Genomic DNA, 27,227 nt, shown 5'->3' on the forward strand with positions numbered 1-27,227 from the left:
GTCAAAAGAATGGGAGGAAAACATACAAGATACTGTCAAAAGAAGCCAACCAGCAATAGCAATTAATAAGTATGTCTTTTTTTTTTTTTTAAATTATAAATGAAAGGCAAAACTTGAGCGATGAGATTTAGTACCAAAAAAAAGCCTAACAATTGGATGAAATTATTGAAGCCTTTCACACAATGAATATGCACAATGAGGAAATTATTTCAGATTTTAAAATATGGAGCTCATCTGTATTTTTATTTGCCAATTTAATTGTTACTCCCTCTAATTTCGATAAGACATTTTCACCTTAGCTTTTGACCAATCAAAATGTCTTTAATTTATCCTCAAGAGAGCATCATTCCCAGCAATGCTAGTTGAACTTCTCTAAAAAGCGAGAGTGGCATTGAGTTTATAAAGTTCTTCTAATGATAACAGTGGGACATGATATTGATTTTACCACCGTTTTATTTTCACTAGAAGAGAGTTCTGCTCAAACACCCGGAAACAAATTCTGCAGTAAATGACATGTCTCACCTTGCTCTATAGGAGTGATAACCAAATCCTCTATCTTACGGTTATATGTACAAAGGCAGTGTATATTTGCCAAAACAAATTCCATGTATGAAAAATACTGAAACGGAAGTCATGAAAAACCCAACAAAAATTAAGAAAATAAAAAAATATTGTTTTTTAAAAGGTGGGACGTTAATGTGATGCATAAACGTTTTAACTGTTTTTGTTATAGGTTGAAGAAGTGTTTTGACTTTGGTAGTTTGTTCTACTTTGATATATTCATTTTTGCCAAGGGGGAATACAACTGTAACAAGGTTGAGAATGCTCCAAATAAACAAAGGTAAAGAATACCCGAGGGGCAAAGATACCTCATGTCTCGACACTTGCACAAAAAAACTGCCATCTACATGTTTATTATACAGGACATCAATCATCTCCCTTTATATGGAATCTGAATAGTAAATAAAGGAATCCTCATTTCATACAGGTCAGACATCAATATTATATTCTATATAAAACTATATAACGAAAAATTCCTGATTCACAGTTTTATTTATCAATATATATATATAAATCAGAAACAAGCTTCTTCCAAAAAAATAAATAAGGATTAGATTTTTTACCTATTGTAAGATTTGTCAAAAAGAGAAAAACAATGATGTGATATTGGAACAACCCCCCACCCCCCCCCCCCCCCCAACCAGCACCCCACAGGAATAATCCATGATAACAAAAATTATTTATAAAATAAAAAAAAATAAAAAAGAAAAGAAAAGTAACCTATAAAATAGAATGATTCCAATGATTTTAGCCATTTTTTAAAGACTGACAACAATATATAAAATAAATATCGGTGCAAATTCCTAATAGTAAATCTATCAGAGTGATCACCATGCTAGACATGCTTCCACATAATAAAATTAGAATATGTTAAAGTTATCAAAACAAATAATAATGAATGTCACTGTCCAAGTCAAGAAACTCGTACTAGACATGGGAACATTTGACAAAGCAGTCGTCCTGGACCCATGGATCCAGGGTTTATACCGGCTGGCTTCTATACCGTTAAACGGACAATAGCAGTTCTTTGCTGGCCTTTAACAACAGATCCAGCTACCTAATCACTGCTGGGTGTGTAGTGTGTAGTGTGTTGACCACCTGGGATCAATCTCGGACCATTATCCCTTTGTGTGAAAAGCGAGTCCTCTACCAATTCAGCTATCATGATCCCTGTTGTAGAGTAGCAGGATTCGATAAAAACAGATTTCCAGAGCCTCATTATTGACAGAACCGCTTAGCACACACGACTACATCCTCACTAAATCTGTGCCATGGCAATAAAATAAAAACTTTAAAAAATCATACAGTATATCACCTTTTTTTCCATTATCCCTCTTCAACCACAAATCTTTTATGAAATATCATACAAATAAGAATTGCAGTTTACACTTCTAAAAAAAAAAAAAAATTTAAGAAAGAAAGGGGAAAAAAAAAAAACCCAACAGAGAGAGAGAGAGAGAGAGAAAGAGAGAAAGAGAGAGAGAGAGAGAGAGAGAGAGAGAGAGAGAGAGAGAGAGAGAGAGAGAGAAAGAAGCAGAAGCATTTCCCAGCAAAACATAAATCTTAACAAGCATATTTCCAGTTTTATCAAAGAGGCTATGATCTGTACATTCATGATTTCACAACACAATGTTGTCAGTACTTAACAAGAAACATTTCGACATAAAAACCCTTCTCCAGCCAAAAATAAACAGGTATAGAAAAGGAGTAATCAGACGTGTAGAATCTAGGAGGATGGAAAGAAGAGGTCTTTTCATGATTATCCCGATGTGATAAGACATTTTATGCAGTCTTTTGAAATTATGCTTATCACAGCAGAGTTTTTTTTTAAATGTCAGCTGGAGAAGGGTTTTGAGCCCAAAGTGCTGTTTGTTAATCGTTTTGTTTATCTTTTTTTTGTTTTCTTAGAAGACATTACATTAATTTTTGTCCAATATTTTTTTCCACTTCAAAGGCCCATAGCTGCTAGCAGCTTGGTATATTTTCTTGTGATGACTTGGTATATTTATCATATCCTCTCCAAAACCAATCATTGTCTCTCTATACTCAATATGTTTATTTTTCAGTTTTTCAACTCAGTCTTAGAAAATTCATAAAAGAGAAATCTTAGGATCGTGCAGTGATTGGCTTATGGAATTAATCTAAAACCAATCAAATGGACATTGATAAACTCAGGAGAATGTTGTAGATTTAGAAAAATACAAACAAAGGAACCCAATATAATTCCCTTCGTTTTTACCTTCTATTTTCCACAACAAAAATAGTTTACAGTCGTCATTTATCAGTGTTAACTGAATATTCAATACATTCATTCAGTATACTTTGTTTCAATTAAAGCATTGATATGTTATGTGCAACGACCTCTTTAGATTGGTCTCAAATTAAAACATAAAAAAATAAACTTCCCAGCATTCATCCCCAAGAGGAAATTTTTATTTCGGATCTATCCCAAGGGTAGACTGGAATAACCCAGGAGTCAGCAGCAGTCCAGCGTCACAAATAAAGCTAAGGCGAGATGACTTGCTCAAGGCCACACAGCGTGACAGGTAGTCAAACTCAGCACCTTTCGGGTAAGAAGCAAAGACCATACTGCTGAGCCACGCTATCCCACTATCCCTCTCTCCAACAAATGAAAAATAAATGTCGCCTCACACTAAAGATAAGCCAAATAAAATTGAAAACTAACAAACTAAATACTGACAACATTGTTGAAATTAGCTGTAGTTACAGGCAAAACATATACAAAAGGTCACTGTGGCTTTGAGAAACAAACAAAACAGTGATGAAATCATAACATATCACACATGTTTCCCTCAATTATCCACTTGCAAGAAACTGGTCCTTCAATAGGAGACACTGCTGCCATCTGTATTTAATCTACTTTGACTACACTGTAGATTTTGGAGACAAACCAGAAGCAAGCGAAGAAACCAATGGAACCTGAAATAATAAAAATAAGAATGGTTATCATAATCATGACATTAAAAAAAAATAAAAAAATATAATAATAATAATAATAATAATAATAATAATAAAATAATAAATAATAATAATAATAATAATAATAATAATAATAATAATAATAATAATAATAATAATAATAATAATGATAATAATAACAATAATAATAATAATGGTATAGATTTATAGTGCGCCAAACATCCCTTCATCAGGAGGGCTCTGGGCGCATAATAATAGTAATAATAATAAAGAAGAAGAAGAAGAAGAAGAAGAAGAAGAAGAAGAAGAAGAAGAAGAAGAAGAAGAAGATAAACGATGATGATGATGATAACAACAACAACAACAATAATAATAATAATAATAATAATAATAATAATAATAATAATAATAATAATGATCACTGTTATCACTTTATCGTCATCGTCATTTCTTTCAAAGTGGTATGGTACAGGGAGCTCTGCTATTCATTTCTTCATAAAAAAAATTATGCTGCTGTGCGGCCTAACCCTAGCTCATGGGACATTGTTCTTACCACACAACCTAGGGTGATCACTCAAAGAAAAATGCTCCTAATATGGATGAAACAATGAACACACACACACATTTTTTTAAAAACTAATAAATGAATAAATACAGTAATTAATAATTAATTAAATAAACAAATAAAGCATAAATAAATAAATAAAATTTAAAATAAACAAAGAAATAAAATAAGTAAATATTTGCTGTACACAAAATGACATAAATGGATATATTTTTTTTAAATTATATATTTTTTGAAGATCAAAGAGTAGAATTGATGTGAATCAATGTTTACAGTTCTGATAAGCGGCACAATTATGGGCTCATTTTAACATAGTTGTAATGGAAAATATTTTGTGTTGGTTTGAGAGTATTTCCATTCCAACAATGAGCCCATAACACTTTGGGTCATCAGACCTGCCAATAGGTAGAGGTTGAGTAGAATAAAAACAAGGCATGAGCACAAACCTGTCAGCATAAAGAATAGGAACACGATAATGCCAGTGTATCCAAAGTAGAGGAAGCTGTTGGTAAATCCAGACATTTCCAACTTGGTGAAAAAGAAGTGGATACAGTAGAAGAAGAAGTAAATGGCGGTAAAGCCACTGGTCAAGAACGATCTCCACCACCAATGGTAGTCCTGAAATAGAAAGAGGAATGTTTTAATGTTACTTAGAGGAGAAAAAAAACAACAAAAGAGAATAATTCCAAGTTAAATTCCCCAATGAATTCATAGACATTATCATTGCTGGTTTATCACCACCATGATTCCCATTAAAATATATTATAAAAACAAAATCAAACAACAACACAAATCGAATTTTGATGTATTGAGAGAGACACATGCGTACACTAAATAAATAAATAAACAAAAGGCCTCTCCTGCTGCTCAACACGGATTATTCCTCATTCCTTGAATGTGTAAAAATAGTAATAGGGAACCAAACATTTTACTATATTCTATATTCTTGTAAATTTTCTAACATTTTTGCACCTTTTTTGGGGAGGAGGAGGGGTAAGGAACAAAATTTCTTTTTAAAATACGCTATGCCATATTGGGTCGGCAAGCTTGTTGTTACATTGTTCAACTCGCATGTAAAATTTTTCCATACTCCTATTTATGTGAACATGAGATATAATAAATTACTGCATTATATGTTAGTTGCACAATAATACTTATAAATTGCACCAGAACATTCCTTATTATAGGCTGTGTTCCATTTCACAATCCAAGAGCAGAAATAGAGCATAAATACAGGGTTACGACGAGAACTTACCTCAGCACATAGATGGAAATAGCAGAGAAGGATGGTCGCCTCACTGCATGTGATGATGAGGATGATAAAGACTAAGAAGAGGAAGCCGAACATGTAGTAAGTCTGATGTGACCTGTTGACAGATAATCATTTCACATTACAACAAACCTATTCAACATGCAAAACAGACTCAGTCATAGCTATGCCATAAAATCGTTTTCATAACAATCGCCACAAAAGTACTCTGATATTAAAATAATTTGAAAAAATAAGAACACAATTTATTTTTATCATTGTCTCTGGATGAAATAATGAAAAGCAAAATCAAAATCTGACAATCTATCATGATAGTAATTACAGCCTTTGAAAGTGTAGAAACAGTGTGGACAGAGTCTATTGTTCACAGCCATCATGGGCCTGATGCCCATGGAGTCAACGCTGTCTTTTTTTTTTTTCAATGTTTGAGAAACTATTTCCTCTACTCTGTTGGTGTTAAGACTGTCAATTTATCATTTATTTTTTATTATTCAACCAACAGAAACTGACAAAAAATAATTGTTTCCACAGGTTTTGAAAACAACAGAATTGGAGTATTGGTGAATGTTAGAAAAACGACCTTTTGACATAGTGGCAACCCAGTTATAAAAGATTTGTACACTTTTTTGGGGAAAAAAATCAGAATTTCAAGGAAAAAAAAAAGACTTTCACCTCTATTTATACGAATTATCACTTTGAAATACATCGCTTTTAACACCAGGTACTTATTTTACACCCGAGTACAGTGAGAGAACACGAGTAATGAGCCTTTCCCAAGGACTCAACTATGCACCACTCAAAGTTGGACTCGAACCCTGAACCTTACGATCCGAAAACGAGTGTCAAAGCACTAGACATCATAGCCTCATACAGCTAATAATAAACAAAACAAAATTAGTAAAAGAAGAAAAAACAAAACCAACTTCTCCACCCCTTACCAGATACTGTTCAAGATAAAGAAAAGCTGGATGAAGATGCAGCCAAAGGGGAGAACACCTCCCATGACGATTCCAGGCAAAGGACGGGTGTACACGGATTGGTCGGGGATCTGACGAGGAATCTGGTTGGTACGCACTGGATGCTCAATTGGCTGGAACAACAAACAAGGGAGCAAGCATTGGTATAAGATAAAGATCTGACAAAATGTGTATGAAACAGTGTGTCATGGCGGCTGATGCCTGGGTTATTCCAGCCTTCCCTTAGAATGGCTGATGCCTGGGTTATTCCAGCCTTCCCTTAGAATGGCTGATGCCTGGGTTATTCCAGCCTTCCCTTAGAATAGACCCTAAAGACAAATTTCCCGAGTGGGATGAATAAAGGGAATTTTATTATATCTATTATTATTATTATCATTATTACTATTATTATTTATAATCTTTTAAAAAAATTACACACTTTCTCAGATCATTACTTTGTAACACACAATATGTATAAATCATTACTTTGTCTGTAACACACAATATGTAGAAATAAAAACAAACCCGTTAGAGCACAGTGTCCAGAAAAAAAAATAAGGAGTAAAATTTATGAAACCGAAACAAAATTTATGACCTAGGGTATAAAAATATTCAGATAGTAAAATTTTCTTGTGCAAACAATGGTTGACGCTCATTTATTTACCTAAGAGAGAGAGAGATAGAGAGATAGATAGAGAGAGAGACAGATACAGATAGAAAGGGAGATAGAGGTACAGAGAAAGAGATTATATATATATATATATATATATATATATATAGAGAGAGAGAGAGAGAGAGAGAGAGAGAGAGAGAGAGCTGGCCCCGCGGTTTTTTGCACAGCTTGCGACCGCAAAATTAAGGAAAATTTTCTGATTTGCATTGCAACCGCAAAATCTGCACGTTTTGCAAATTTTTGGACAAATTCTATGATTCTTCATGGGGTGCCATGACTGAAGGATGTCCCAGAAGATGAAATTCAACGTTACTCCAAAGAACTAGGACCAGTTGCCCTTAGGAACAAACAGTCCAACACAAGCACTAAACTTGCAGCTTTTTTGGGATTCTTGCCAGGAAACTGTGCCTTCCCTCACAGCTTGTACACGCTATATCAGCTCTGCCGATGTTGAAAGGAGTTTTTCTTTATACAATAAGATTTTAATTGATCGAAGGAGAAGTTTGAGACAGGCAACCCAGTAAGCTTTGATTTTTCTACTTTTCTTTATCATAACAATTTCATTGACAGTCATTTTTAAATTGTAATTTTGTTTTCCCACCTTTGAGCCCATTCCCAAATCAGCAAAACTTCTGGCAAAATTTGCCATTTTTGTCTCATAATTTTGAGTTTGAAATTGCGTAAATCCGCGAGAATATTTTATTAAATGGGTTGCATGTAGTTAATTGTTAGGTGTGATACAACATATTTAGTAACCTGCAAAATTTTTTTTATTTTATTCTGCAAAAATTTGAACTATTTTTTGAAAAAAAAAAAAAAAATGCGGGGTCAGAGAGAGAGAGATGGATTGTAAATAATATTTCGAAATACCTAATTTTCCTCTAATGCTTGTTGGGACGATGTGTCAGATGGAAAATATAACAGAGTTGTACACAAACTGCTCCACATGCAGGCCCCCTCAAAATACATTTAGCATGGCCTGGGAAATGAACCAAGATATAATATGAAATAACTTACCCTTTTCCTGAATCCAAAGTAGGCGCCAATAAATGTCAGGGGTACAGAGATGCCAAACCACAGAGCCAACAGAGCTACCAATGTAGTAAATGGAATGGCTGCTGAACTAGCCTTGGCCCAAAGTACCAGGTTGAGCAGGAAGAATATAGAGAACACAACTCTGGGAGGAAGGAAAGAAAATAAATGTAAAAAAAAAAAAAAAGAGAAGGAAATGTAATCTCATTCCAAAACAAAGACAGAAAACAATTAGGAAACAGATACAGGGGGATACCCACTATGGGAGGTCGGAAACCCTGCCCAGGTTCCAATGTTTTGTTTGGGCTTCTTTTCCTAATGTTCATACAACCATAACAAGGTGGAGATGGATTAGTGTGTTATTAAAAAATCACAGACATTCCCTCTCAACCGGTTCCTTATAATCAAATTATTGTTTCTTCAAACCTCTCGTCACAACAAGATTTTTTCCCCCAGTTATTTCACCGAATTACAAAGCCAAAGCAAATCATCCTTACCCTGGGACCAAGAAAGCTGTCAAAATAACATTGGACTTCCATTTTTCTCCACCATATGCTGAAATACAATAAATTGATAAGAAGGTCAAGGTAAAAATTATCCTAATCATTATCTTAAACTATCCAAAATAAAATCAACTAAATGTCAACAACAACAATTACAAATTTAAAAGTTTAAATAAGACATCGTTATAGCAAAGGATACAAAAATCAATGAAGAAAAAAAATCCATTCTGTTAAAAATTCAAACAATTCAAAGAGGAAACATTTATGATGACAGTATCAATTTAAATTAACAATACCCCCCCTATCCTCACAAAAAAAAAAAAAAAAGAGAGAGAGAGAGAGAGAGAGGGGGGGGGGGGGGGGGGGGATGATAAACTCACTTTTGTAGATGCGAGAGGATGCATAGCCAGCTGGTGTTCCAAGACAAACGTACAGAACCTTTGAACAAAATAATATAATATTCACCTGAGTATGGCATATATCATGTCATGCAATAAACTAAAACAGTACTCCTTTCAGAAAAAAAGAAAGAAAAAAAAAGAGAAAGACAGAAAAAAAAATGTTCAGAAAAGAGAAAGACAGAGAGAGAGAGAGAGAGAGAGAGAGAGAGAGAGAGAGAGAGAGAGAGAGAGAGAGAGAGAGAGAGAGAGAACAACAACAACAACAAAATGAATTCATTAATGAAAGAAAGAAAGAAAGCAACAACAAAAAAAACCATTAAAAAGTCCAAAATTAATCTGCAAAAGGAAAAATACCAAGTAAAAAAAGCTGATTTTTGGGGACATGGGGATTTTTAAAATGATTTTACATCTACTTTTGTCTTCTGATTCGTCTGACACTGTTTCACCATTTGGGGCATCCGTGATGCAGTCTTTGCTTCCTACTCGAAAGGTACCCAGTTTGAATACTCAGTGTGCTGTGTGGCCTTGAGCATGTCACCTCGCCCTAATTCAATTTGCAGCGCTGCACTGCAGCTGACAGCTGAGTTATTTCAGTCTTCCCTTGGAATAGGCCCTATAGACAGATCTCCCCTATGGGATGAATAAAGGGAATTCTAGTTTTTTGTTTGGATTTTTTTATTTTTAGTTTAGTTTCAGTTTCAAATGCGTTATACAGCAGTGCCTGCTCCCAAATATAAGAGGAGACTTTTGAAATACAAAATGAGAAGTAAAAAAAATCACTGTCAAAAGTCTATGCTCTTAAAATGTATGGACCAATTTATTTTAATATAGTATAACTTTGAAACTGAGAAAGAAGAGCCAGAAACTTACCAAGGAACAAGTCATCAGAGCTCCTCTGTTGGCAGGCGACAAAAATCCCAGGCAAGCAAACACTAAAATGGAGGAAAACAAAGTAGAACATTAAAATTTCTGTTTTAATGTTGTCATACATGCCAAATTGAAAACGAAATTCGTAATTTCTGAAATTGTATATTATTCGGTACGAACAATTACAACATTTTTATTATTATTATCATTATTAGTATAGTAGTAATAATAGCAGTAGTTGTTGTTTTTCTTCTTCTTCTTCTTCTTACTATTATTATTATAGTAGTAGTAGTTGTTTTTCTTCTTCTTCTTATTATTATTATTAAAGTATTACTGAGAATTAAAAATTCGTAATTTTCCAAAAAAATTCGTATTTGGCCATGAAATTTGACTAAAATTCGTAAGATTCGGCTGGTATGTGTTGTGCACCAGATTTGCCTAAACTATGTTAACTTCTTAAATATCAAATTAAGAAATTAAGGAGCAGGCACCGGTGTATGATAAATATCAAAACAAGTGTGTATGAAAGGTGCCAGACAAGTCCTGTGTATGAAAGGTGCCAGACAAGTCGTGTGTATGAAAGGTGCCAGACAAAGCAAGAATGACAAATACAAGAAAATAAACATCCCAAAAATCAGTCGACCTTGACTGGGGAGGTAGACTGATCTTTTGGGATGTTTTCTTCCTTGTATTTTTATTTCTTGCTTTGTCTGGCACCTTTCATACACTTGTTCAGATCTTTAACCTCTTAAAACATGGAAGAGCTTTTAACCAAAACTCCTTTAAAAACTAAAAAGAATTAAACATTAACTTGTGGAAGGTTAGACAAGCAACATGACTCACCGAGAGTAATCAAGGTCATAAAGAAAAGCTGAACGCCATTTCCAACAAACACGGACAGAAGCATGCCTTTTCTGGGAGGACGGAAAACATCACCGTGAACCAATTTCCAGCCAAATTCTTCTTGGGCATCCTCCTGTAAGCAAATATAAAAAGAACAATGATAATATTGACCTTTGAAACAATTAGTAAAGCTGCCAACGGTATACCAATAAATGCATCTATGTTTGCTTTTTCTTATGAAAAAAAAGTATAAAATTGTATGCATTTCCTCTGAAATTGTACACATTTTTAATATTAAAATTAACTATCAATATTTAACTATTGTTCATTAAAAGGTTTTGATACATTCATTCAACATGATATTTAACTCACTCAACTCTCGCCCTCTTTCTCTGTGCTGTCCACCTCAATAAATTTTAGGTACTTTTCAAAATTGGAAGAAAAAAAACCCCCCAAAAACACCTAGTCACTCAATCTCAAAGAAAATCGGCATCTTCGTAATTTAATTCGACCACATTAAATATGTAAAAATTGAAAACTGTAGTTTTAATAATATGAATATAAATTGTCCAGAAAAATGTAAACAATGATGGGGTTAAACTTTCCAAAGTCAAATACCCAAATAGTCTTTGGCAATGTGTGTGTTTCTGTATGTGCAGCTATGTGGTCTAGTGGCGTAACACTCGCTTTCGGATCCGAAGGTCCTGGGTTTGAGCCTCGCTCAGCGCATAGTTGAGTCCTTGGAAAAGGCTCTTTACTCACATCCTCAGGTGTAAAACGAGTACCTGGCCGTTAACAGCCTTGTCTCTGTCCTGAAAAAATTGTAAAATCGTCTAACAGGCGTCATGTCACGTCCTACATGTTACGTGTTGCTGTTGGCCAGCGGCCTCTTGTAAAGCACTTTGAGCACGTTTAGCGGATATTGCTCTATATAAAAGCTCAATTTTACTATTTTTATAAATCTTGAATACTAACCAAACTGTCAATCTGGTTGTAACGAGCGATATCTTTGTGGAGAGTCCTCAGCATAATCATGGCCACCATACCAGACAGGAAGACGACAATGACCAAGGAATTCATGATGCTAAGCAAGGAAGGAAAACAAAACAACAAAGAAATGTAGGGAAAAAGAAATATTATTACAAATTTCAAAGATAAATCTGAGAATCCAAACCAAATCTATCCAGCTGACATTAACTTTCTCTTGAGTTCATCATCATAGAAAATTAAACATATTAGTTTGATTTTCCATTCACATGAATGCGAGAGATTTAATGGTCAAATATCCAAAATGAATAACTTTAAATCAATAATACAATATAGTCAGGACTGCCTCAGTTATATTTTGAATATTTGCATAAAGTTGCTTGGCTAAATTGGCTATATACCCTAACTTTCACTCAATATCAAGCCCAAGAAACCTTTAAAAAAAACAAGAAAATCACAGTTTTAAAGCTAAAATATTTGAAAACCTGGAAACTGAGACAAATGCAATACCGTTGAACAAAACAATATTGAAAGGCATGAATTTCACAACAGAGTTACAATTATAGGTTTCGGACAGTCTTATGGAGTTTCAAACGGAGCTCTCAATTAATTTAGACATTATGAGTTCTTGCATCAGAAACCAAATCCAGAATTGAAATAAAGAATGTGAAAATGTTACCACTCTACCCCTCAAATCAATTTTTTCCTTCTTATCTCTAACACCACAAATTAGTGATGATCGTTATATCATCAAATATAAATCTTCACATCAATCAATTCACTTTGTTTTCTTTGACAGTTATGACTGCTATATATCAAATATAAATCTTCACATCAATCAATTCACTTTGTTTTCTTTGACAGTTATGACTGTTATATATCAAATATAAATCTTCACATCAATCAATTCACTTTGTTTTCTTTGACAGTTATGACTGCTATATCATCAAATATAAATCTTCACATCAATCAATTCACTTTGTTTTCTTTGACAAACGGCAAAACACCAGATAAAAATTGGAAAAATGAACATTTATTATCAAACCTGCCTACTTGAAATTGAAAACAATTTGTAGACTTCAGTGGTGATACCATAGTAGACATTATAACTACCCTTAAAAATTACCAATTTATGTTTAAGTACATTGAAGTAATGCTTTAAACTCTTTTATATACTAACTCTGACAACAAAAATTTGTTTCATGAGATTATTGAATTAAAAATCCTTACATAACTGTCAATTAGGAACGAAAAGTCGAAGTTATATGAAATTGTCATAGTAGTTGGCAGGTATGTATTATGCACTTTATAAACAAAAACAAAAATAATTTATTTAAAATATGCATACATCAAAAATAGAGTTATAAAAATGTCAGGGTTGCCAATTTAGGAGACAAAAATTGACTGAACTTTGACATGAACATGTCGATTGACCACTATCTGAGCACTGAACTCCAGTAGAAAGACATTTAGTTCTTACTTTTTTCCATTCAGGAGGTGATTGGAAATTATACTAAGGCATTTGAACATACTGAATTCCGTAAATATACGGAAGATTAGCAACCATTTAATGTCAATCCTGAAATAGAATTAAAACACGAATATAAATCTATATGTCTCACCTGAACCACTGGATGTTGGTGTGAGGGATAGACTCCAGGATATAGTCCCAACGAGAGGTCCACTTTACAAGGGTATTTTCCTAACATGAACGATAAAATAGAATAGAGATCACACATACACAACTCAGATTTAAACATCATCCAACCAATGACAGTGGCTATACAATTCTATTTAAGACCTTGATAAAAATCTCAAGTATAACAAGCATCTATCTCTGAAATTTGGCTTATTTATCTAACACACTTGTTATATGGGCATCAAATAGGATTCAATAGTCTGATGTCACATCCACCCAGCAGCTCAACAAAGAAAATTGATACTTTTTATTCTTCATGCTGGCTAGAACTTTTTCACATGTCATGTGATCAGAATGTATAAAAGTCAAAATATGATCAGATTTATAATGTTTTTCTCATCTGGATACACTTTTATGCTCGTCAGAGAAGATTTTCATAAGGGCATCCGCCATTGTACCGATAGTTTAGAACTGGTTACTAAGAGTTACTATGCGTTGAGGGAAGTGACGTCACAACTGTTGAAGCCTATTGACAAAGTGATACAAGCATCCATTAAGGTTAAAGAAAAACTAGTACAGAGTTGGTGACTTAATGATCTATCAATGAGTGAATATTTTGCATTTTATTTCAGAGCATGATTCTAACTGATAAGTCATATAATGCAAATAAAGACAAGGAAATTCTGAGAAGAAACTAAGTTTTTAAATCCACCCTTACATTAGATGTCTTATCAGTATGTCAAAATCACAAATGATTTTAAAAATAACTGAAAAAATGACCAATTAACATAGTATATACTTATTCATTATCCTGCCACCTCCAAAAACAACAACAAAAAATTACTTCAGCTCTTTAGTCCAATTACAGAAATGGTGACTTCATTCATAGAAAGAAAAAAAAATAGACTCCACTCAGGATCGGACTCGACCTGTGGAGCTAGTGCTCTCTATCAACTGAGCTATTACAACAATATAAGTAAGAGAGAAGTATGTAAAAAAAAAAAGAAAGAACTCACCTTCCATGTTACAGAATAAGTGTACCTGACTTTTGTTTTTTTCGCCAACTTGGCACCGGAGATTCCTAGAACTGGAGCTTGCGGGTCACAACCATCCTTGCCTTCTTTCTGGTGGTTGATGCTAACGAAGAGAACATGCCATTTAGAAAATTAATAATGAGCATGGAATATCATCTTGGAGCATTGTGTAACCTAGAGTGGGACCCAAAGGAAGACTGTACAATGCACATCCATGAAATTTCAATAACGAATTGTTGAAAAATTTGTATAGGGGATGATAAAAACTTCTTGTAACCAACCTAGAGTGAGACCCAGAAAAAGTGGAGAAGATATTCTTCCTCCAACGTATATAATTTCATAAATGGTGAGTAAATAGCCATTTTTAACAAACAGAATTGTTAATTCTACTATTTTCAACACTTTAAAAAAATTATAATATAAAAAAAATGGAAACCCTATATGCCCACACTATTCACATGAAGTTTGAAAAAAAAAAACCTGTAAAATAAAAAGACACCAAATTATTACAGAACACCAGAAGTTGAGAAGGGAGGGGAAGGGTGAGTGGGGGAGGAAATGACGATAGCAGAGAAAACAGGGATATAGGCTTTCCACTTGATAGAGGAAAATTGAGACTTATGTTTATGACACACGACCCCTGGTAAGTTGTAATCCCCTACTCCATCATTATAATATCAACACCTGCCAAAGGTCAGTCCTAACAATTTCACCAACCCTACTCCATCATTATAATATCAACACCTGCCAAAGGCCAAAGGTCAGTCCTAACAATTTCACCAACCCTACTCCATCATTATAATATCAACACCTGCCAAAGGTCAGTCCTAACAATTTCACCAACCCTACTCCATCATTATAATATCAACACCTGCCAAAGGCCAAAGGTCAGTCCTAACAATTTCACCAACCCTACTCCATCATTATAATATGAACACCTGCCAAAGGCCAAAGGTTAGTCCTAACAATTTCAACCAACCCTATTCCATCATTATAATATCAACACCGGCCAAAGGCTAATCCTAACAATTTCACCAACCTGCGTGGGAAGATTCTGGCTGCGACAATTCTGCCACCAACGCCTTCGTGAGTCTGACCCCAATCTTTTTCAGACAGAGGATGGTACTCAACCACAATGTCTACGTGGTTGTACAGGTAGTAAGTATCAAGGGATTTGAACTCAGCCTGAAAAAATATACATTATGCATGATTTCTACTATAATCAATAAAATGTCAGCAAGCACATCATTAACAAACGACAAAATTTGAATGAAATCAGGAATTTTACAACAGGAATGGTCACGATGCTACAAATGCCATGGAATTACGAGCAAAATGAAATAATAAAATATGGTCATTGTAGAAAGTGGCAGAATTACTACAAAGGTCAAAAGTTTTGTTTTCAAAGTCATCATTATTTTCAACAAGTGAGGATGACCTTGGACATAAAATCACGAGAGAATACCAGTCATGGCTGGTGAATAAAGGGGGTCCCAATTAGTGCCGCGCTGAGGACCGGTCCTTGGGACCGGTCCCACGGTCTTTTAGCTGTGAACCGGAGACCAGTACCAAAGAGGAAGACCGGCGACGGTCCTCACTTCTTATCACCTTTCAACGGTCTCGCGCCATACAACTTCCCCAGCAATTCGTTGCCTCGGTTCTTTGCCTATCTTCCACCAATCACCACCCATCCCACTTAATTAATCGCACCCACCCCCCTTTGCCATACACTAAACGACACAGACGACCATAGAGGCAGACAAACCACCTCCATCCACTCCGCAAACCGCCCTTTCGTGTGTGAGATGGGGGGGAACAGGAGGCGCACGCCTTGGACGATTCCATTATGCGGGGTAAATTTCAAAATTTACTACACCATAATGATCGCAATGACAATGATCTATGGTGAAGGCACGACCCCTCTTCTCTAATGGGTTATTGTTTGAAATGTTTGTGACTACTAAAGATGTGTGTGTGTGTGTGTGTGTGTCTCGAACCTAGCAAGTAGCAAGTCTGATTTTTTGTTTTCTTTTGTCCATCTCTTGTCGCCACTCCTTTCTATCGCATTGTTGTCATTTAAAATAATACAATAATATTAAAATTTCGTTTGGTGTTTTAACTAATCAAATAATATTAGTTTCTTCCTTCAAAAAAAAACAGTTATAACGTCTGTATTTTTAAAAGGTCCAATAGAATATTTGGGGACCCCGATAGCTCAGTTGATAGAGCACTCTCTTTATACGCAAGGGGCCAGAGATCGATCCCGGGTGCAGTCGAGTTTGTTCTGAATCCCTGTCTACTCAGCAGTGAATGGGTAGCTGGGTTTGTTAGATCTGGCGAAAAGTCACCATCGACCCCACTTATTACTTATTACCGCATCCACCCCCTCTTATTATAACTTCACGTCTCTCTCTTACTCTTCAATGCTCGCTGCCCTCTCATGTGTGTGTGTGTGTGTGTGTGTGGGGGGGGGGGGGGGGGGGGGGGTAGGAGTTGCGTGTGTGTATAAACGCCACGAACAACTCGATCAACGCCTTGGGTGATTCCATTATCTCCGTTAATGGGGATAAATTTCAAATTTTATTCAGGCTAAATTATCGAAGTAACAATGAAGTACTGTGGGCAAATAAAGAAGGCATCACCCCTCTTCTCTAATTAGGTTACAATTTGAAATGAGTGTGACTACTCCTTGTGTTTTACTCCTGTAGACCACGCTTTTCGCGGTCCCAAGTCTTTAACGGTTCAAGAATGAACGTGGGAGAACTTCCAACAGTCTCTCAGGAATGTTCAATGTCGAAAAGGACCGGTCCTTGCGGTTTTCATTTCCCAGGGACCGTAAGACCGTGGTCCTTAAGCTTGCCAAGGACCGCCCCGCACTAGTCCCAATAGCCCAGTTGGCAGAGTGCTTGCTGCAATCGCAAAAGGACAGATCGATCCAGGGTGAAGTCGAGATTTTTTAATTCTGACCCTCATGTCCATCCAGCAGTGATTGGGTAGCTGGATGTGTTAGATCTGGCAGAAAGTACATTACGAAAGACTTGTGTCCTGTGAAAGGGATAGCAAGCAATTGCTATTGTCAATTTCATGCGACAGAAACTGGGATAAACTCCAACTGCCTTATTGCTCCGAAGGACTACCAGTGGATAAACATTTACAGTTGGAAAAACAAAAGAAAAAACAAGCCAACAACCTTTTGTTAAGATGTGAAAAAAATACTTTCAGATTAGATACACCCTTGAAAAGATTCCAAAAAGTTCCAACAGTGGATGAGATTATATGACTTCCTCATAAAGAAAATGCTAAAACTACAAACTACAGATTTTCATCAAAACCAAGCCGGAATTATACAAATGTTTTAACTGAGAGGTCGAGAGAGAGAGAGAGAGAGAGAGAGAGAGAGAGAGAGAGAGAGAGAGAGAGAGAGAGAGAGAGAGAGAGAGAGATGGAAGGAAGTAGGCGATGGCTCCATGCCTAGAAATTTTTTAATGCTTTTATGCAGAGATATTTTATCACTTACCAAAGTGACACACGAGTCTTTCCTCTTGCCAAATTTGGTTACATAACAACCGATAGGGAAGCCAGTAGAACAGTACTTATCTCCAGACTCTACTTTGTAGCACCAGGTAATTGGCATGTTGTCAACAATCCTGAAGGGAATCAAAAGTACAATATATAATAAAGAATATAAATGTATGAACAAACAAAAAGAAAGGAAAGGAATATCCACACTCATCCTTATCATGTTCCGTGACGTGCTTCACTGCATTGGTGATCGATGGTCTCTTCTATTGACAATATCCTCATTACCTACTTAAAACCCCTTCCTTTTCCCTTTTAAAGCTAATACAATAGCTATAATATAACATTAAGAAAATTAGAAACGTAATCATATCAAACCTGATGCGATGAATGAAGATAGTGCCAAATCTAAATGACCATAAACGAGTCTCTAATGACAATAATGTCAAAATAAAATGCATGAGACTCATAAAACTACCCCACCCCAGCACAAACAAGCCTCTATTGAACTTTTGACAACAACATGAACAATGAATCCTAAAAAATTGAATTTGAATCGAGAGTTCTACACTTTAGGAGAGAAAAAAATGGGAAGGGCGTGTTAAGGCCACTGTTTTAAAGAAATTCAAAATGGTTCTGATCTACATATTCATCTCTACAAGTTTGATAAAATGAATTCCAATTAAAGACATATTTTCCATCATTACAAAGGAAAATATGGAGACTTTTAACTCATATGTAACCCCCACCCCATTTGAACTACGAAAGTTTGAAATGTCAATAAGGGCAGGATTGTTCTCACGATCATTCACCATACAATATATTATCATAAGAAGCAAAACTCACCAATGGTGTTGGTAGTTAAGGCTAATGCCTCTCTTGAGGAAAGTCAACTTATCAAGGGAAGTTTTTTCACCAGGTGTGTACGTCTTCTCACAGACAGTCTTGCACACTACGGGCTTTAGGAAATCGAGCTGACAAACAAAAAAACATTTACGATATAACTTTTTGAATCCATATTGACAATACATAAAACATTAATCGATATACTAAAGAATAATTTTGTTTTAAAAATCAGGACAAAATGTAAAAACGGGCAACACCATTGGTAAAAATGGATGGAATGATGATAAAATGTGTCTAAATACGAAAAAAAAAAGTACAAGATTTAAAATAAATAACAATATATTGTACCATTTTTTTATGATGATGGTAATGATTATGACAACACAGACACACACCTTATACTCGGAGGGTCGAATTCTTTCACCAAAGACAACCTGTCCCAAATTCTCGGTGGGTGAGTTGGCAACATCCTCAGGAGGCACACAGAAATCAAAACTGAAAGTAAGCAAAATGTGTAGGTGTTTTAACGTCTACATTATCTCAGCTAACAATTTAAAACAATTCTGAACTACATCAGAATTTTTAAAAACTTTGGCCTAATAAAAAATAACATCCAGCAAACTTCAATTGATACAGCTGTCTCATCTTCTTGATCTAAATTGAATGCTCAAAGTCAGCATGAAGAAATAAATATATAGTAACATTAAGACTTAAAAATGAGCCCTTCAGAGCCATTAGGCCCATGGAGCCAGAGTTTATCCCAGTTTCTATAGCATGAAATGGACAATAGCAATTGCTTGCTACTCTTTGGATAGGATGTGAGTCTACTGCAAAGTACTTTCTGCTAGATCCAACAGACAGAAAAGAATTCTCGACAACAACTGGGACCGCTTTGCGTGTGAAGTGAGTGATCTACCAACTGAGTTATCACTATCAGGACTGTTTAGTATATATAAGAGTTCAAAGTTCAAAAACGTTTATTTTAGGCAATTGCCAATGTAACTCATACAAGAATATATTTTCATCAACAAATCAAATAAGTAAAATCAATAATAAAGCAAGGCAAACAACGAAAATAATAATGATAATAACAGTAATAATAATAATAAAAAAAATTAAAAAATAATAATAATTATAATAACAATGACAATAATAATAATAATAATAATAATAATAATAATAATAATAATAATAATAATAATGATGATAATAATAAAAATAATGATAATTATAATGGTGGTAATAATTATGTAAAATCATTTAAAGATTTAATTAATAGTTTAGTTATTTAATAGATTAAATTATAAATTTAGACCTTGTTACAACTCAAATAATTCACGTTTTATGGATCAACATAAGATATGACATGACGACAATGATTTTTTACACTGTACAATGAGATTTGTTTACATAAGATTTATATAACCATGAAATATTCTTACAGCAAGAGTAATATTATTGCCGCTACAACTACTACCACTACTGCTACCACCAGTACAACTACTACTACCACCACCACTACTACTAACACCACTACTATTACGTCTACTACATCTACAACTACCACCACAGCCACTACTACCATCACTACTGCTGCCACTACCACCACTACTACTACGACTATTACTACTTCTACTACTACTACCCCCCCCCCTGCTATCACTACCACTACTACTACCCCCCCCCCTGCTGTCACTACCACGACTGCTGCTGCTACTACTACTACTTCTAACACCACCAACACTAACTACTACTACTACCACTACCACCACTACTTCTGCTACTACCACCACCACTACCACAACTACTACTACTGCCACTACTACTACCACTACCGTTGCTACTACTAATACCACCACCACTACTACTAGCACCACAAGATTAAGAAAAAAAAACAGACTACAAGAAAGATGGTAAATGTCCTAACTTTAGATAAAAATATTGCACACAGATATTTATATATATATATATATATATATATATATATAGAGAGAGAGAGAGAGAGAGAGAGAGAGAGAGAGAGAGAGAGAGAGAGAGAGAGAGATGTTTTTGTTTTGTTTTTAAGGGTTTTACGGCGCTTGCAACACATTTAGGTTATTTCAGCGCCAGTAAAAAGAAAATGGGATAGTAAAAAGTTCTAGAATTACAATTAAAGCACACAAGAAAAAGGAAGACATAGGGGAACTGGGACAAATAGGGATCAGATGTAGATTCCAAGAGCACACCACCAATGTGCATAGTTTGAGATCACCTCTAAGTCTCATCCGGACACAAGCACAAAATCCAACCAAAAGGAATACACTCAAATGCTAACATTATACATTGAAAATAACAAATATAATAATACATAACAGAGAGATGATTTACAAGGAAAAAAATATCATCTCCCAACACAATAACTATGCATTTGACTGTTTCCCTCCCAGCTAGGACCCCGGCCAGGGCCAGGACAAAACCAAGTAATCTCATTTCAAGACAAAGACAGAAAGCATGTTGGAAAACAGTTATAAGAGGATAAAAGACACAGTATGTACCCCCATGCCCACTATGGAAGGTAGGAACCCCACCCAGAGAGAGAGAGAGAGAGAGAGAGAGAGAGAGAGAGAGAGAGAGAGAGAGAGAGAGAGAGAGAAAGAAAGAGAGAGTCAGACATCAAGATACAATGTCCCATGAATGAAAAATCACCTTGCCCCGTACTAGCAATAATCCCAAAGTCTCATGAATTTCACCTAATTTAAATTTAAACTTTAAAAAATGTACTTACTTGTGGTACTCATAGGGTACAATATTTTCGACCGTGTTTAGCCTGTTCACATAGACAATCAAGGAACTCTGGATAACATTTAAAACAAGAAAGAAAAAAATAATGAAACTAAAAAACGGATTATCTAATAAAAAGTGTACAAGTTCATCAATGCATGTGTTTCGGTACAAATCCAATGGCGTGTCATAATAAAATAAATAAATCCATTTTAACAGGTGTGTATCCGTTACCCTCCTTCCAGCAAAAAAAAACCCTTGTTTATGGCCTTCATATATTTCTCCAGAAGGTCACATGGAACCAAGCTTCATTTTCATACAGTAGACGCGTATCAGGCATCCTTTTTGCACTGAAACTTTTACAATGTCCATTCACTGCCTATAGATAGATAGATATTCATATCTGAGTTAAGTAAAGCTATGTGTAAAATGCATTACTCAAGGACACAAAACAATTCCCAAAGGTTTGTGACCATCCAACCATCAGTTACCACGCTCAACATGGCAGTCATGAAGTCAAGTTGGTAGAAACCAAGCTAACATTGTAGGAAATTTCTATCTACTCTGTCGTATAAATAAGAATTTCCAAAATAGAATGCTGTTGACTCACATGGACTAAGCACAGACAATAAGTCAAGAATAACAAACAATATAATATAAAAATATATTTATTAACTAAGCGTATTAATAAATAACAGGGAAAATATTGAGAAAGCTGTTTCATACATTACAAATTATTGTAGTAAGAACTATAGCAATCTATCAAATTACAAAGTTAATGACGTTACCAGTGGCTTTGTAAGTAGTACTAATGGATATTTCAAATTACTTTTATTGAAATAAAATAATTGGTAAAATGAATGTGAAGGAAGTCGTAAAATTGACACAACATACAAGTCTCTCTGTTTGAAACTTTACTTTTTAAGGCTGTGAACAAATACATGATTCTGCAGTGGCTGATATCGCCAGCAACTGTGTGTGACTATCAAGTTCATGTCACTCCCCAAAACGCGAACAGCAATTTCCAGTCACAACTTTCCTATGGGCGAGTTGGGTCACAATTTGACTGCCACTGCTGCTGCTCACTAAACTGCCTACTATTAGTATATTAGTAGATATTTTAAAGTGAGAAGTCGTGAGTTCCAGAACCAGATTACTTATTTTTTAATTTTTAACTAAGAGCTGCGACTGAAACTGAAAATGTTTTGATTTTGATATCATTTTTGTAGTCATAGTCTTGAGTCGAGCAGCAGTAGCAGTAGCAGTAGCAGGTCTGAGTCTGACATCCGAATCCGAACCCTGGCCTAACCCACTTTCACTTATTCTTTCTTATGGGCCTAGAGAGGTGAGCCGGTGTTACCAATACTTAGCTTCTATACCAGGACAAAGCATTCGTTTGGACAGAAAAATAAAGAACTTACAGCTTACCGTCAAAAGCAGTTTAGATTTGAAGATACATTTGTTTTCTATCAAAAAACATTCGGTACTGGACAATTCTTGATGAATTTCAAAAGTTGTGTTTGAAATTATATCCTAAATATTTTCATGATTCATTCCTCGCTAAATCGTGTGTGTTTTTCATCTGTCCAATGGTTGGTGCCTGCCGCTGCCGCGCAAAACAAAGGTTTTTTTAAAAAGTTTATTGAGAAAAAGATACGGAAAAAAGTGTCCCTAAATAGGTATGCAATTTGGTGCATAAGTGCAGTAAAAATTGGTGCGCAAAATTAGTTCGTAGAGGATGCGAGACTGCGCGTGTGTGTGTGAGTGAGTGTTTTAATCAAAACAATTTTAACCATTAATGGCGAGATCCCATCTTACACTCCCCAAACTCCAGATCTTAGTCTTAATGTTATCATTAAAAGACAAGCTTTGGGATTTATAGTTTACTTGAAGCCCGAGTCTAAATATACTCTTACTACTGCTCTCTTGGTGAAACGATTTAGTCCGCATAAGCAATCTGCAGAAAAAAATCAGTGTCACTGTAAAAGGTTAAAATTTCACGAAGTACGCTCCGTGAACACCGCTGTAACAATCCTTTGATCTACGTCATCAGGCAACCCGTTGTTTCTTTCATCTTTTCCCATCCCCCCGCCCATCTCTCTCTCTCTCTCTCTCTCTCTTTCTTTCTTATCATAGTGTTATCCCTTCCCATCTCAATGTAAAATGAAAACGTTCTGCTGTTTGCAGATACATGTATGATTGTTTTGTTTTTTCTCTCTCACTCGGCTAGGATTAAAAACCAAGACATCAGGTAATTGGTGTCTAATGCCAAAGTATAGATTCTCTCTTTGGCCAATTTAGTCACGCACGTGGCAGCCCAGCTATTTATTATGTTCTGCCTATAACACACAATAAGTGGGATTTTGGGGGTGGGTACGAAAGAAATCAAGGTCATAAGTAACCGTGCACAAGAGCTGTATAGGGAATTGGTTTCTGGGGGTCTTGCAAATACAAAATATTTTATGGAAAGCTCTTTCGAACTCCAAGACGTCTGGTTTGTTTTGCTATCTTGGAACAAACGAAACAGAGATGTCTTGAGGTGTGACCTAGTTGTCTGATTTTGTGACCTAGATGTATCCTTTTGTGTGTGCAAGCCATGCAGGTAAGTACAGCGATAGCTTGCCAGTTGAGGAAAAAAAAGAAGCAGCTTATCCGCATTTGAAAAACAAAACAAAAAAAAAACCTGAAAAAACAAAACAACTTAACCTTTTAAAGGCGAATATCAATCTTACTAGGACCAAAAATAAAATCTTACCGTTTTCATCAAAAGACAAAAAACAAATTACAATTTAAAAACTTGAGCTTTTATATAGGGCAATATCGACCCAACGTGCTCAAAGCGCTTTTTATCAATATTCTTACTGCTCTTATGGTGGAAACGTTTTTTTTTTCTGCGTTAAAAAATAATATAAATGACGACTATTATTTGGAAACAAAAAAATCAATGTCACTTGCAAAGGGTTAATTGCAGTACTCCTGCATCCTGTGAGACTCCTACGGCACTTGCTAATCATAAAAAAAGGAAATAGCAATCAACAATACTAAGTTGAAAAAAAAGAAAAAAAGGAGGAGGGGGGGGGGGGGGGAGAGCAAACCCAGTAGCAATGCAACCTTTAGCGGCCACATTCGATCTTAGACCTAACACCAAATCCTCTTTCATCAAAAGATAAGTAACGGCAAAACGATTATAGACAATTGAAGTCCGAGTTGCGATAGTCTGACTGCTCTCTTGGTGGAAAAGCTGTATTCTCCATTAACAATAATAAAGATAAAAACAAACTATTATCTGAAAGCAAAAAATTTGCTTCGCTGTTAAGGGGTTAAGAACATCTGCCAGCATCGTTGACATGCTCTACGTCACCAAGCGACACGTCTCCCTTTCGTCTTCATCATGCAACACCCCCCCCCTTCCACTCTCACGGTGGTGGTGGCGGCGGATAAAAAAGGCCTTTTTTTCTTTTATTCAATCAGCTTGACTGCAGGTGGACCCTAGGCCTCTCTACAAGTCCAAGAAATAATACTGACTTTTTCTCTGCTCCAGCAAAAATATCTACCCCCTACCGGTCTAATTATTTGTAGCAGACGACAAATTTCTCAAAACGGTCACATGACACTGTAAAAACAACACAGGAAGTCCATGAAAGCTTATTTACGGCATTTCCTTTGAACCGTGTAAACAACAAAATTTCGTTTTCATTCTACTCAACGGGTCAGATTGGCCGGTATTTTTTAACGAACTAAAGTTCTAAAAAATCAAAATGTTTCTTAGAAAGTTGAAAGATGCTAGTTTTTGAAACAGAGCTAGGTTTTTAAGAAAAATCTTTATATTTTACGTAGACCTGTAAATGAGCTCTATAAAAATTGACTGAAACTCTTCGACAAACTGAAGATTCAATTATTTTTTAAAAAATAAGGGCATCATTGGAGAGGAGAGTGATAAATACAATACATTAAAATAGTGGGTGTTATTTCTTACTGGAAGTATGACTGCCATAATTTGATGTAGAAGGAATGCTAAATAAGCATGTCATTCATATAGGTAAAGATGACTTCATCAAAATCATGTTCCTGCCTCTGGAATTTTTTTGACATAGTCAGAAAAATAATCACCATTATCATCTTTAACTTCTAGCCATGACCTATTGAATTTATTCCTCACATCTTTATTGATGCTCGACAAGTCTGAATTGCAATCCACGAACAGCTAAGCCATTGTGAGAACATTAGAATAATGTAGCAGTGAGCAAACTTGATTTTCAATCAGTAAATGACAGAAAAAAAAAACTTAAATAAATATGACTTCTGGCCAATACACTGAATTATTTATTAAGTAGAAGTGAATTATCAAGAAGAAACTTCGGCAGGCGTAGGTAGCGGAAAAATTCAAAGAATCGAAATGAAGGTAAATCGCCACAAAACAGCAAGCTCACTTGGGCTTGAGCAAAACAATGGCAGAAAACGTCCTGATTTGCACGGGAATTAATTAGGCTACTTACAATTGTTCCTTATAATCAGGTACCCAATCAGTGAAGAAACGGTCAACCAGTTTGTTTACAACGTGAGGCAATCGAAATGTGCTTGTAGCAATCTATCCTAACTTTCGATTTGAAGGTGTCTACATAACATTCGCAATTTACTTTATCATACTTTTGAGACTCGCCAGGTAAATGTGGTCAATTTTGGCTTAGATGAAACAGTGAAATTTATCGCTCGGTGGCTCAGTTAAAATTGGCTACAGTTGGGATCACCACAGGTTTGGAAAGTGAAAAAATAATTTAACGAAGGATGTGTGAAAATACCCAGGGATGTGTTCAGACACGCCTTTTATAAAAAGCGTCGCATAGTCTTGGCAATACATACATCGTTAATATAAACGGTCCCCATGAGCTACGCGTAGCGCTGTGGAACACTCCTCATTACTTTACGGTCATTCGACTACGATTTGTGAATTCTTTTTTTTTTAATTTCTTTCTTTCTTTCCTTTTTTTAAATATTTGAATTTGACAAATTGACTGATTTCAGTTAATTGACTGAGAATTTACAGGTCTATTTACGTGAATGCATGCTCAAGGCGAGTTGGACATGCAGCGGAGGTTGGTAGGCCAGAGGCCCACCTCTCTAGTTTAACATTGTTGTGTAATGGACAATATTTTGCGTCATCTTTTGTGATTTCCATCACAACAATGAGATCATAATGAATTGGGTTATCAGACCTGTAAATGGGTGCACGTCGTCATTAGTCAATTTCAATTGTCATTGACATTGTTGAGTTGCTGAGTTGCTGTTGACAGTGACAGTGTTGATTGATCGATGCGATTCAATGATTTGTGACCGTTTTGCACTTACTTTACAATCTTTATTCTTTGAGTCTGTGCAATATGTAACTGAAGCAAGACCAGGTAAATAAAAGCTGCGCACTCCATGCAAAACTGAGAGAAGTAATAAAAAGATCTTGAATTCCATTTTGGGAAACAATTCAATCACAACCGTCTTCTATACGTGGCTTAGCAAAGTCTTCTCTTACAGGACATTGAAACGACATCAACACTACACACGTCATTTGATGCATTATGGGAAATTCGAGTTGTGAAGCGCCAGAAGCTCTTTTTATCATAGAACCTTACAATTTTATCAAAAATGAAAAAGAAATTACACATGTTTTAAAACTATATTACTTGCGATTCTATTTGTCATATTATAAAACAATTTCTAGCAGAAAGTATTGATATATTACGTAACATTTAATGATCGGCTTTGCTACAACTTGAGAGATGAGTATGAAATCTTTTGCGCTTACACGGTTAATCAGAAAACTAGATACTAAAAAGTTC

The 27,227-nt window shown here is 35.4% G+C and overlaps 1 protein-coding gene across 1 annotated transcript; it reads right to left on the reverse strand.

Moving 5' to 3' along the window:
- Positions 1-2,440: 2,440 nt before the first annotated feature.
- Positions 2,441-27,227, reverse strand: LOC144980848 (transmembrane 9 superfamily member 2-like). The gene is made up of 18 exons (XM_078928712.1): positions 26,743-27,227; positions 21,401-21,468; positions 19,032-19,131; positions 18,637-18,764; positions 17,789-17,918; positions 15,311-15,456; positions 14,254-14,374; positions 13,221-13,300; positions 11,587-11,695; positions 10,612-10,744; positions 9,772-9,833; positions 8,881-8,938; positions 8,495-8,552; positions 7,983-8,142; positions 6,275-6,426; positions 5,322-5,433; positions 4,513-4,684; positions 2,441-3,501 (listed from the first exon to the last, which is right to left on the reverse strand). The coding sequence occupies exons 1-18, from the start codon at positions 26,857-26,859 to the stop codon at positions 3,434-3,436; spliced, it is 1,974 nt and encodes a 657-aa protein (XP_078784838.1). The 5' UTR covers positions 26,860-27,227; the 3' UTR covers positions 2,441-3,433.

This window comes from Berghia stephanieae, chromosome 10 (assembly GCF_034508935.2).
Source record: "Berghia stephanieae isolate SIO BIC M18660-M18661 chromosome 10, UCSD_Bste_1.3, whole genome shotgun sequence".
NCBI classification, from domain to species: Eukaryota; Metazoa; Mollusca; class Gastropoda; order Nudibranchia; family Aeolidiidae; genus Berghia; species Berghia stephanieae.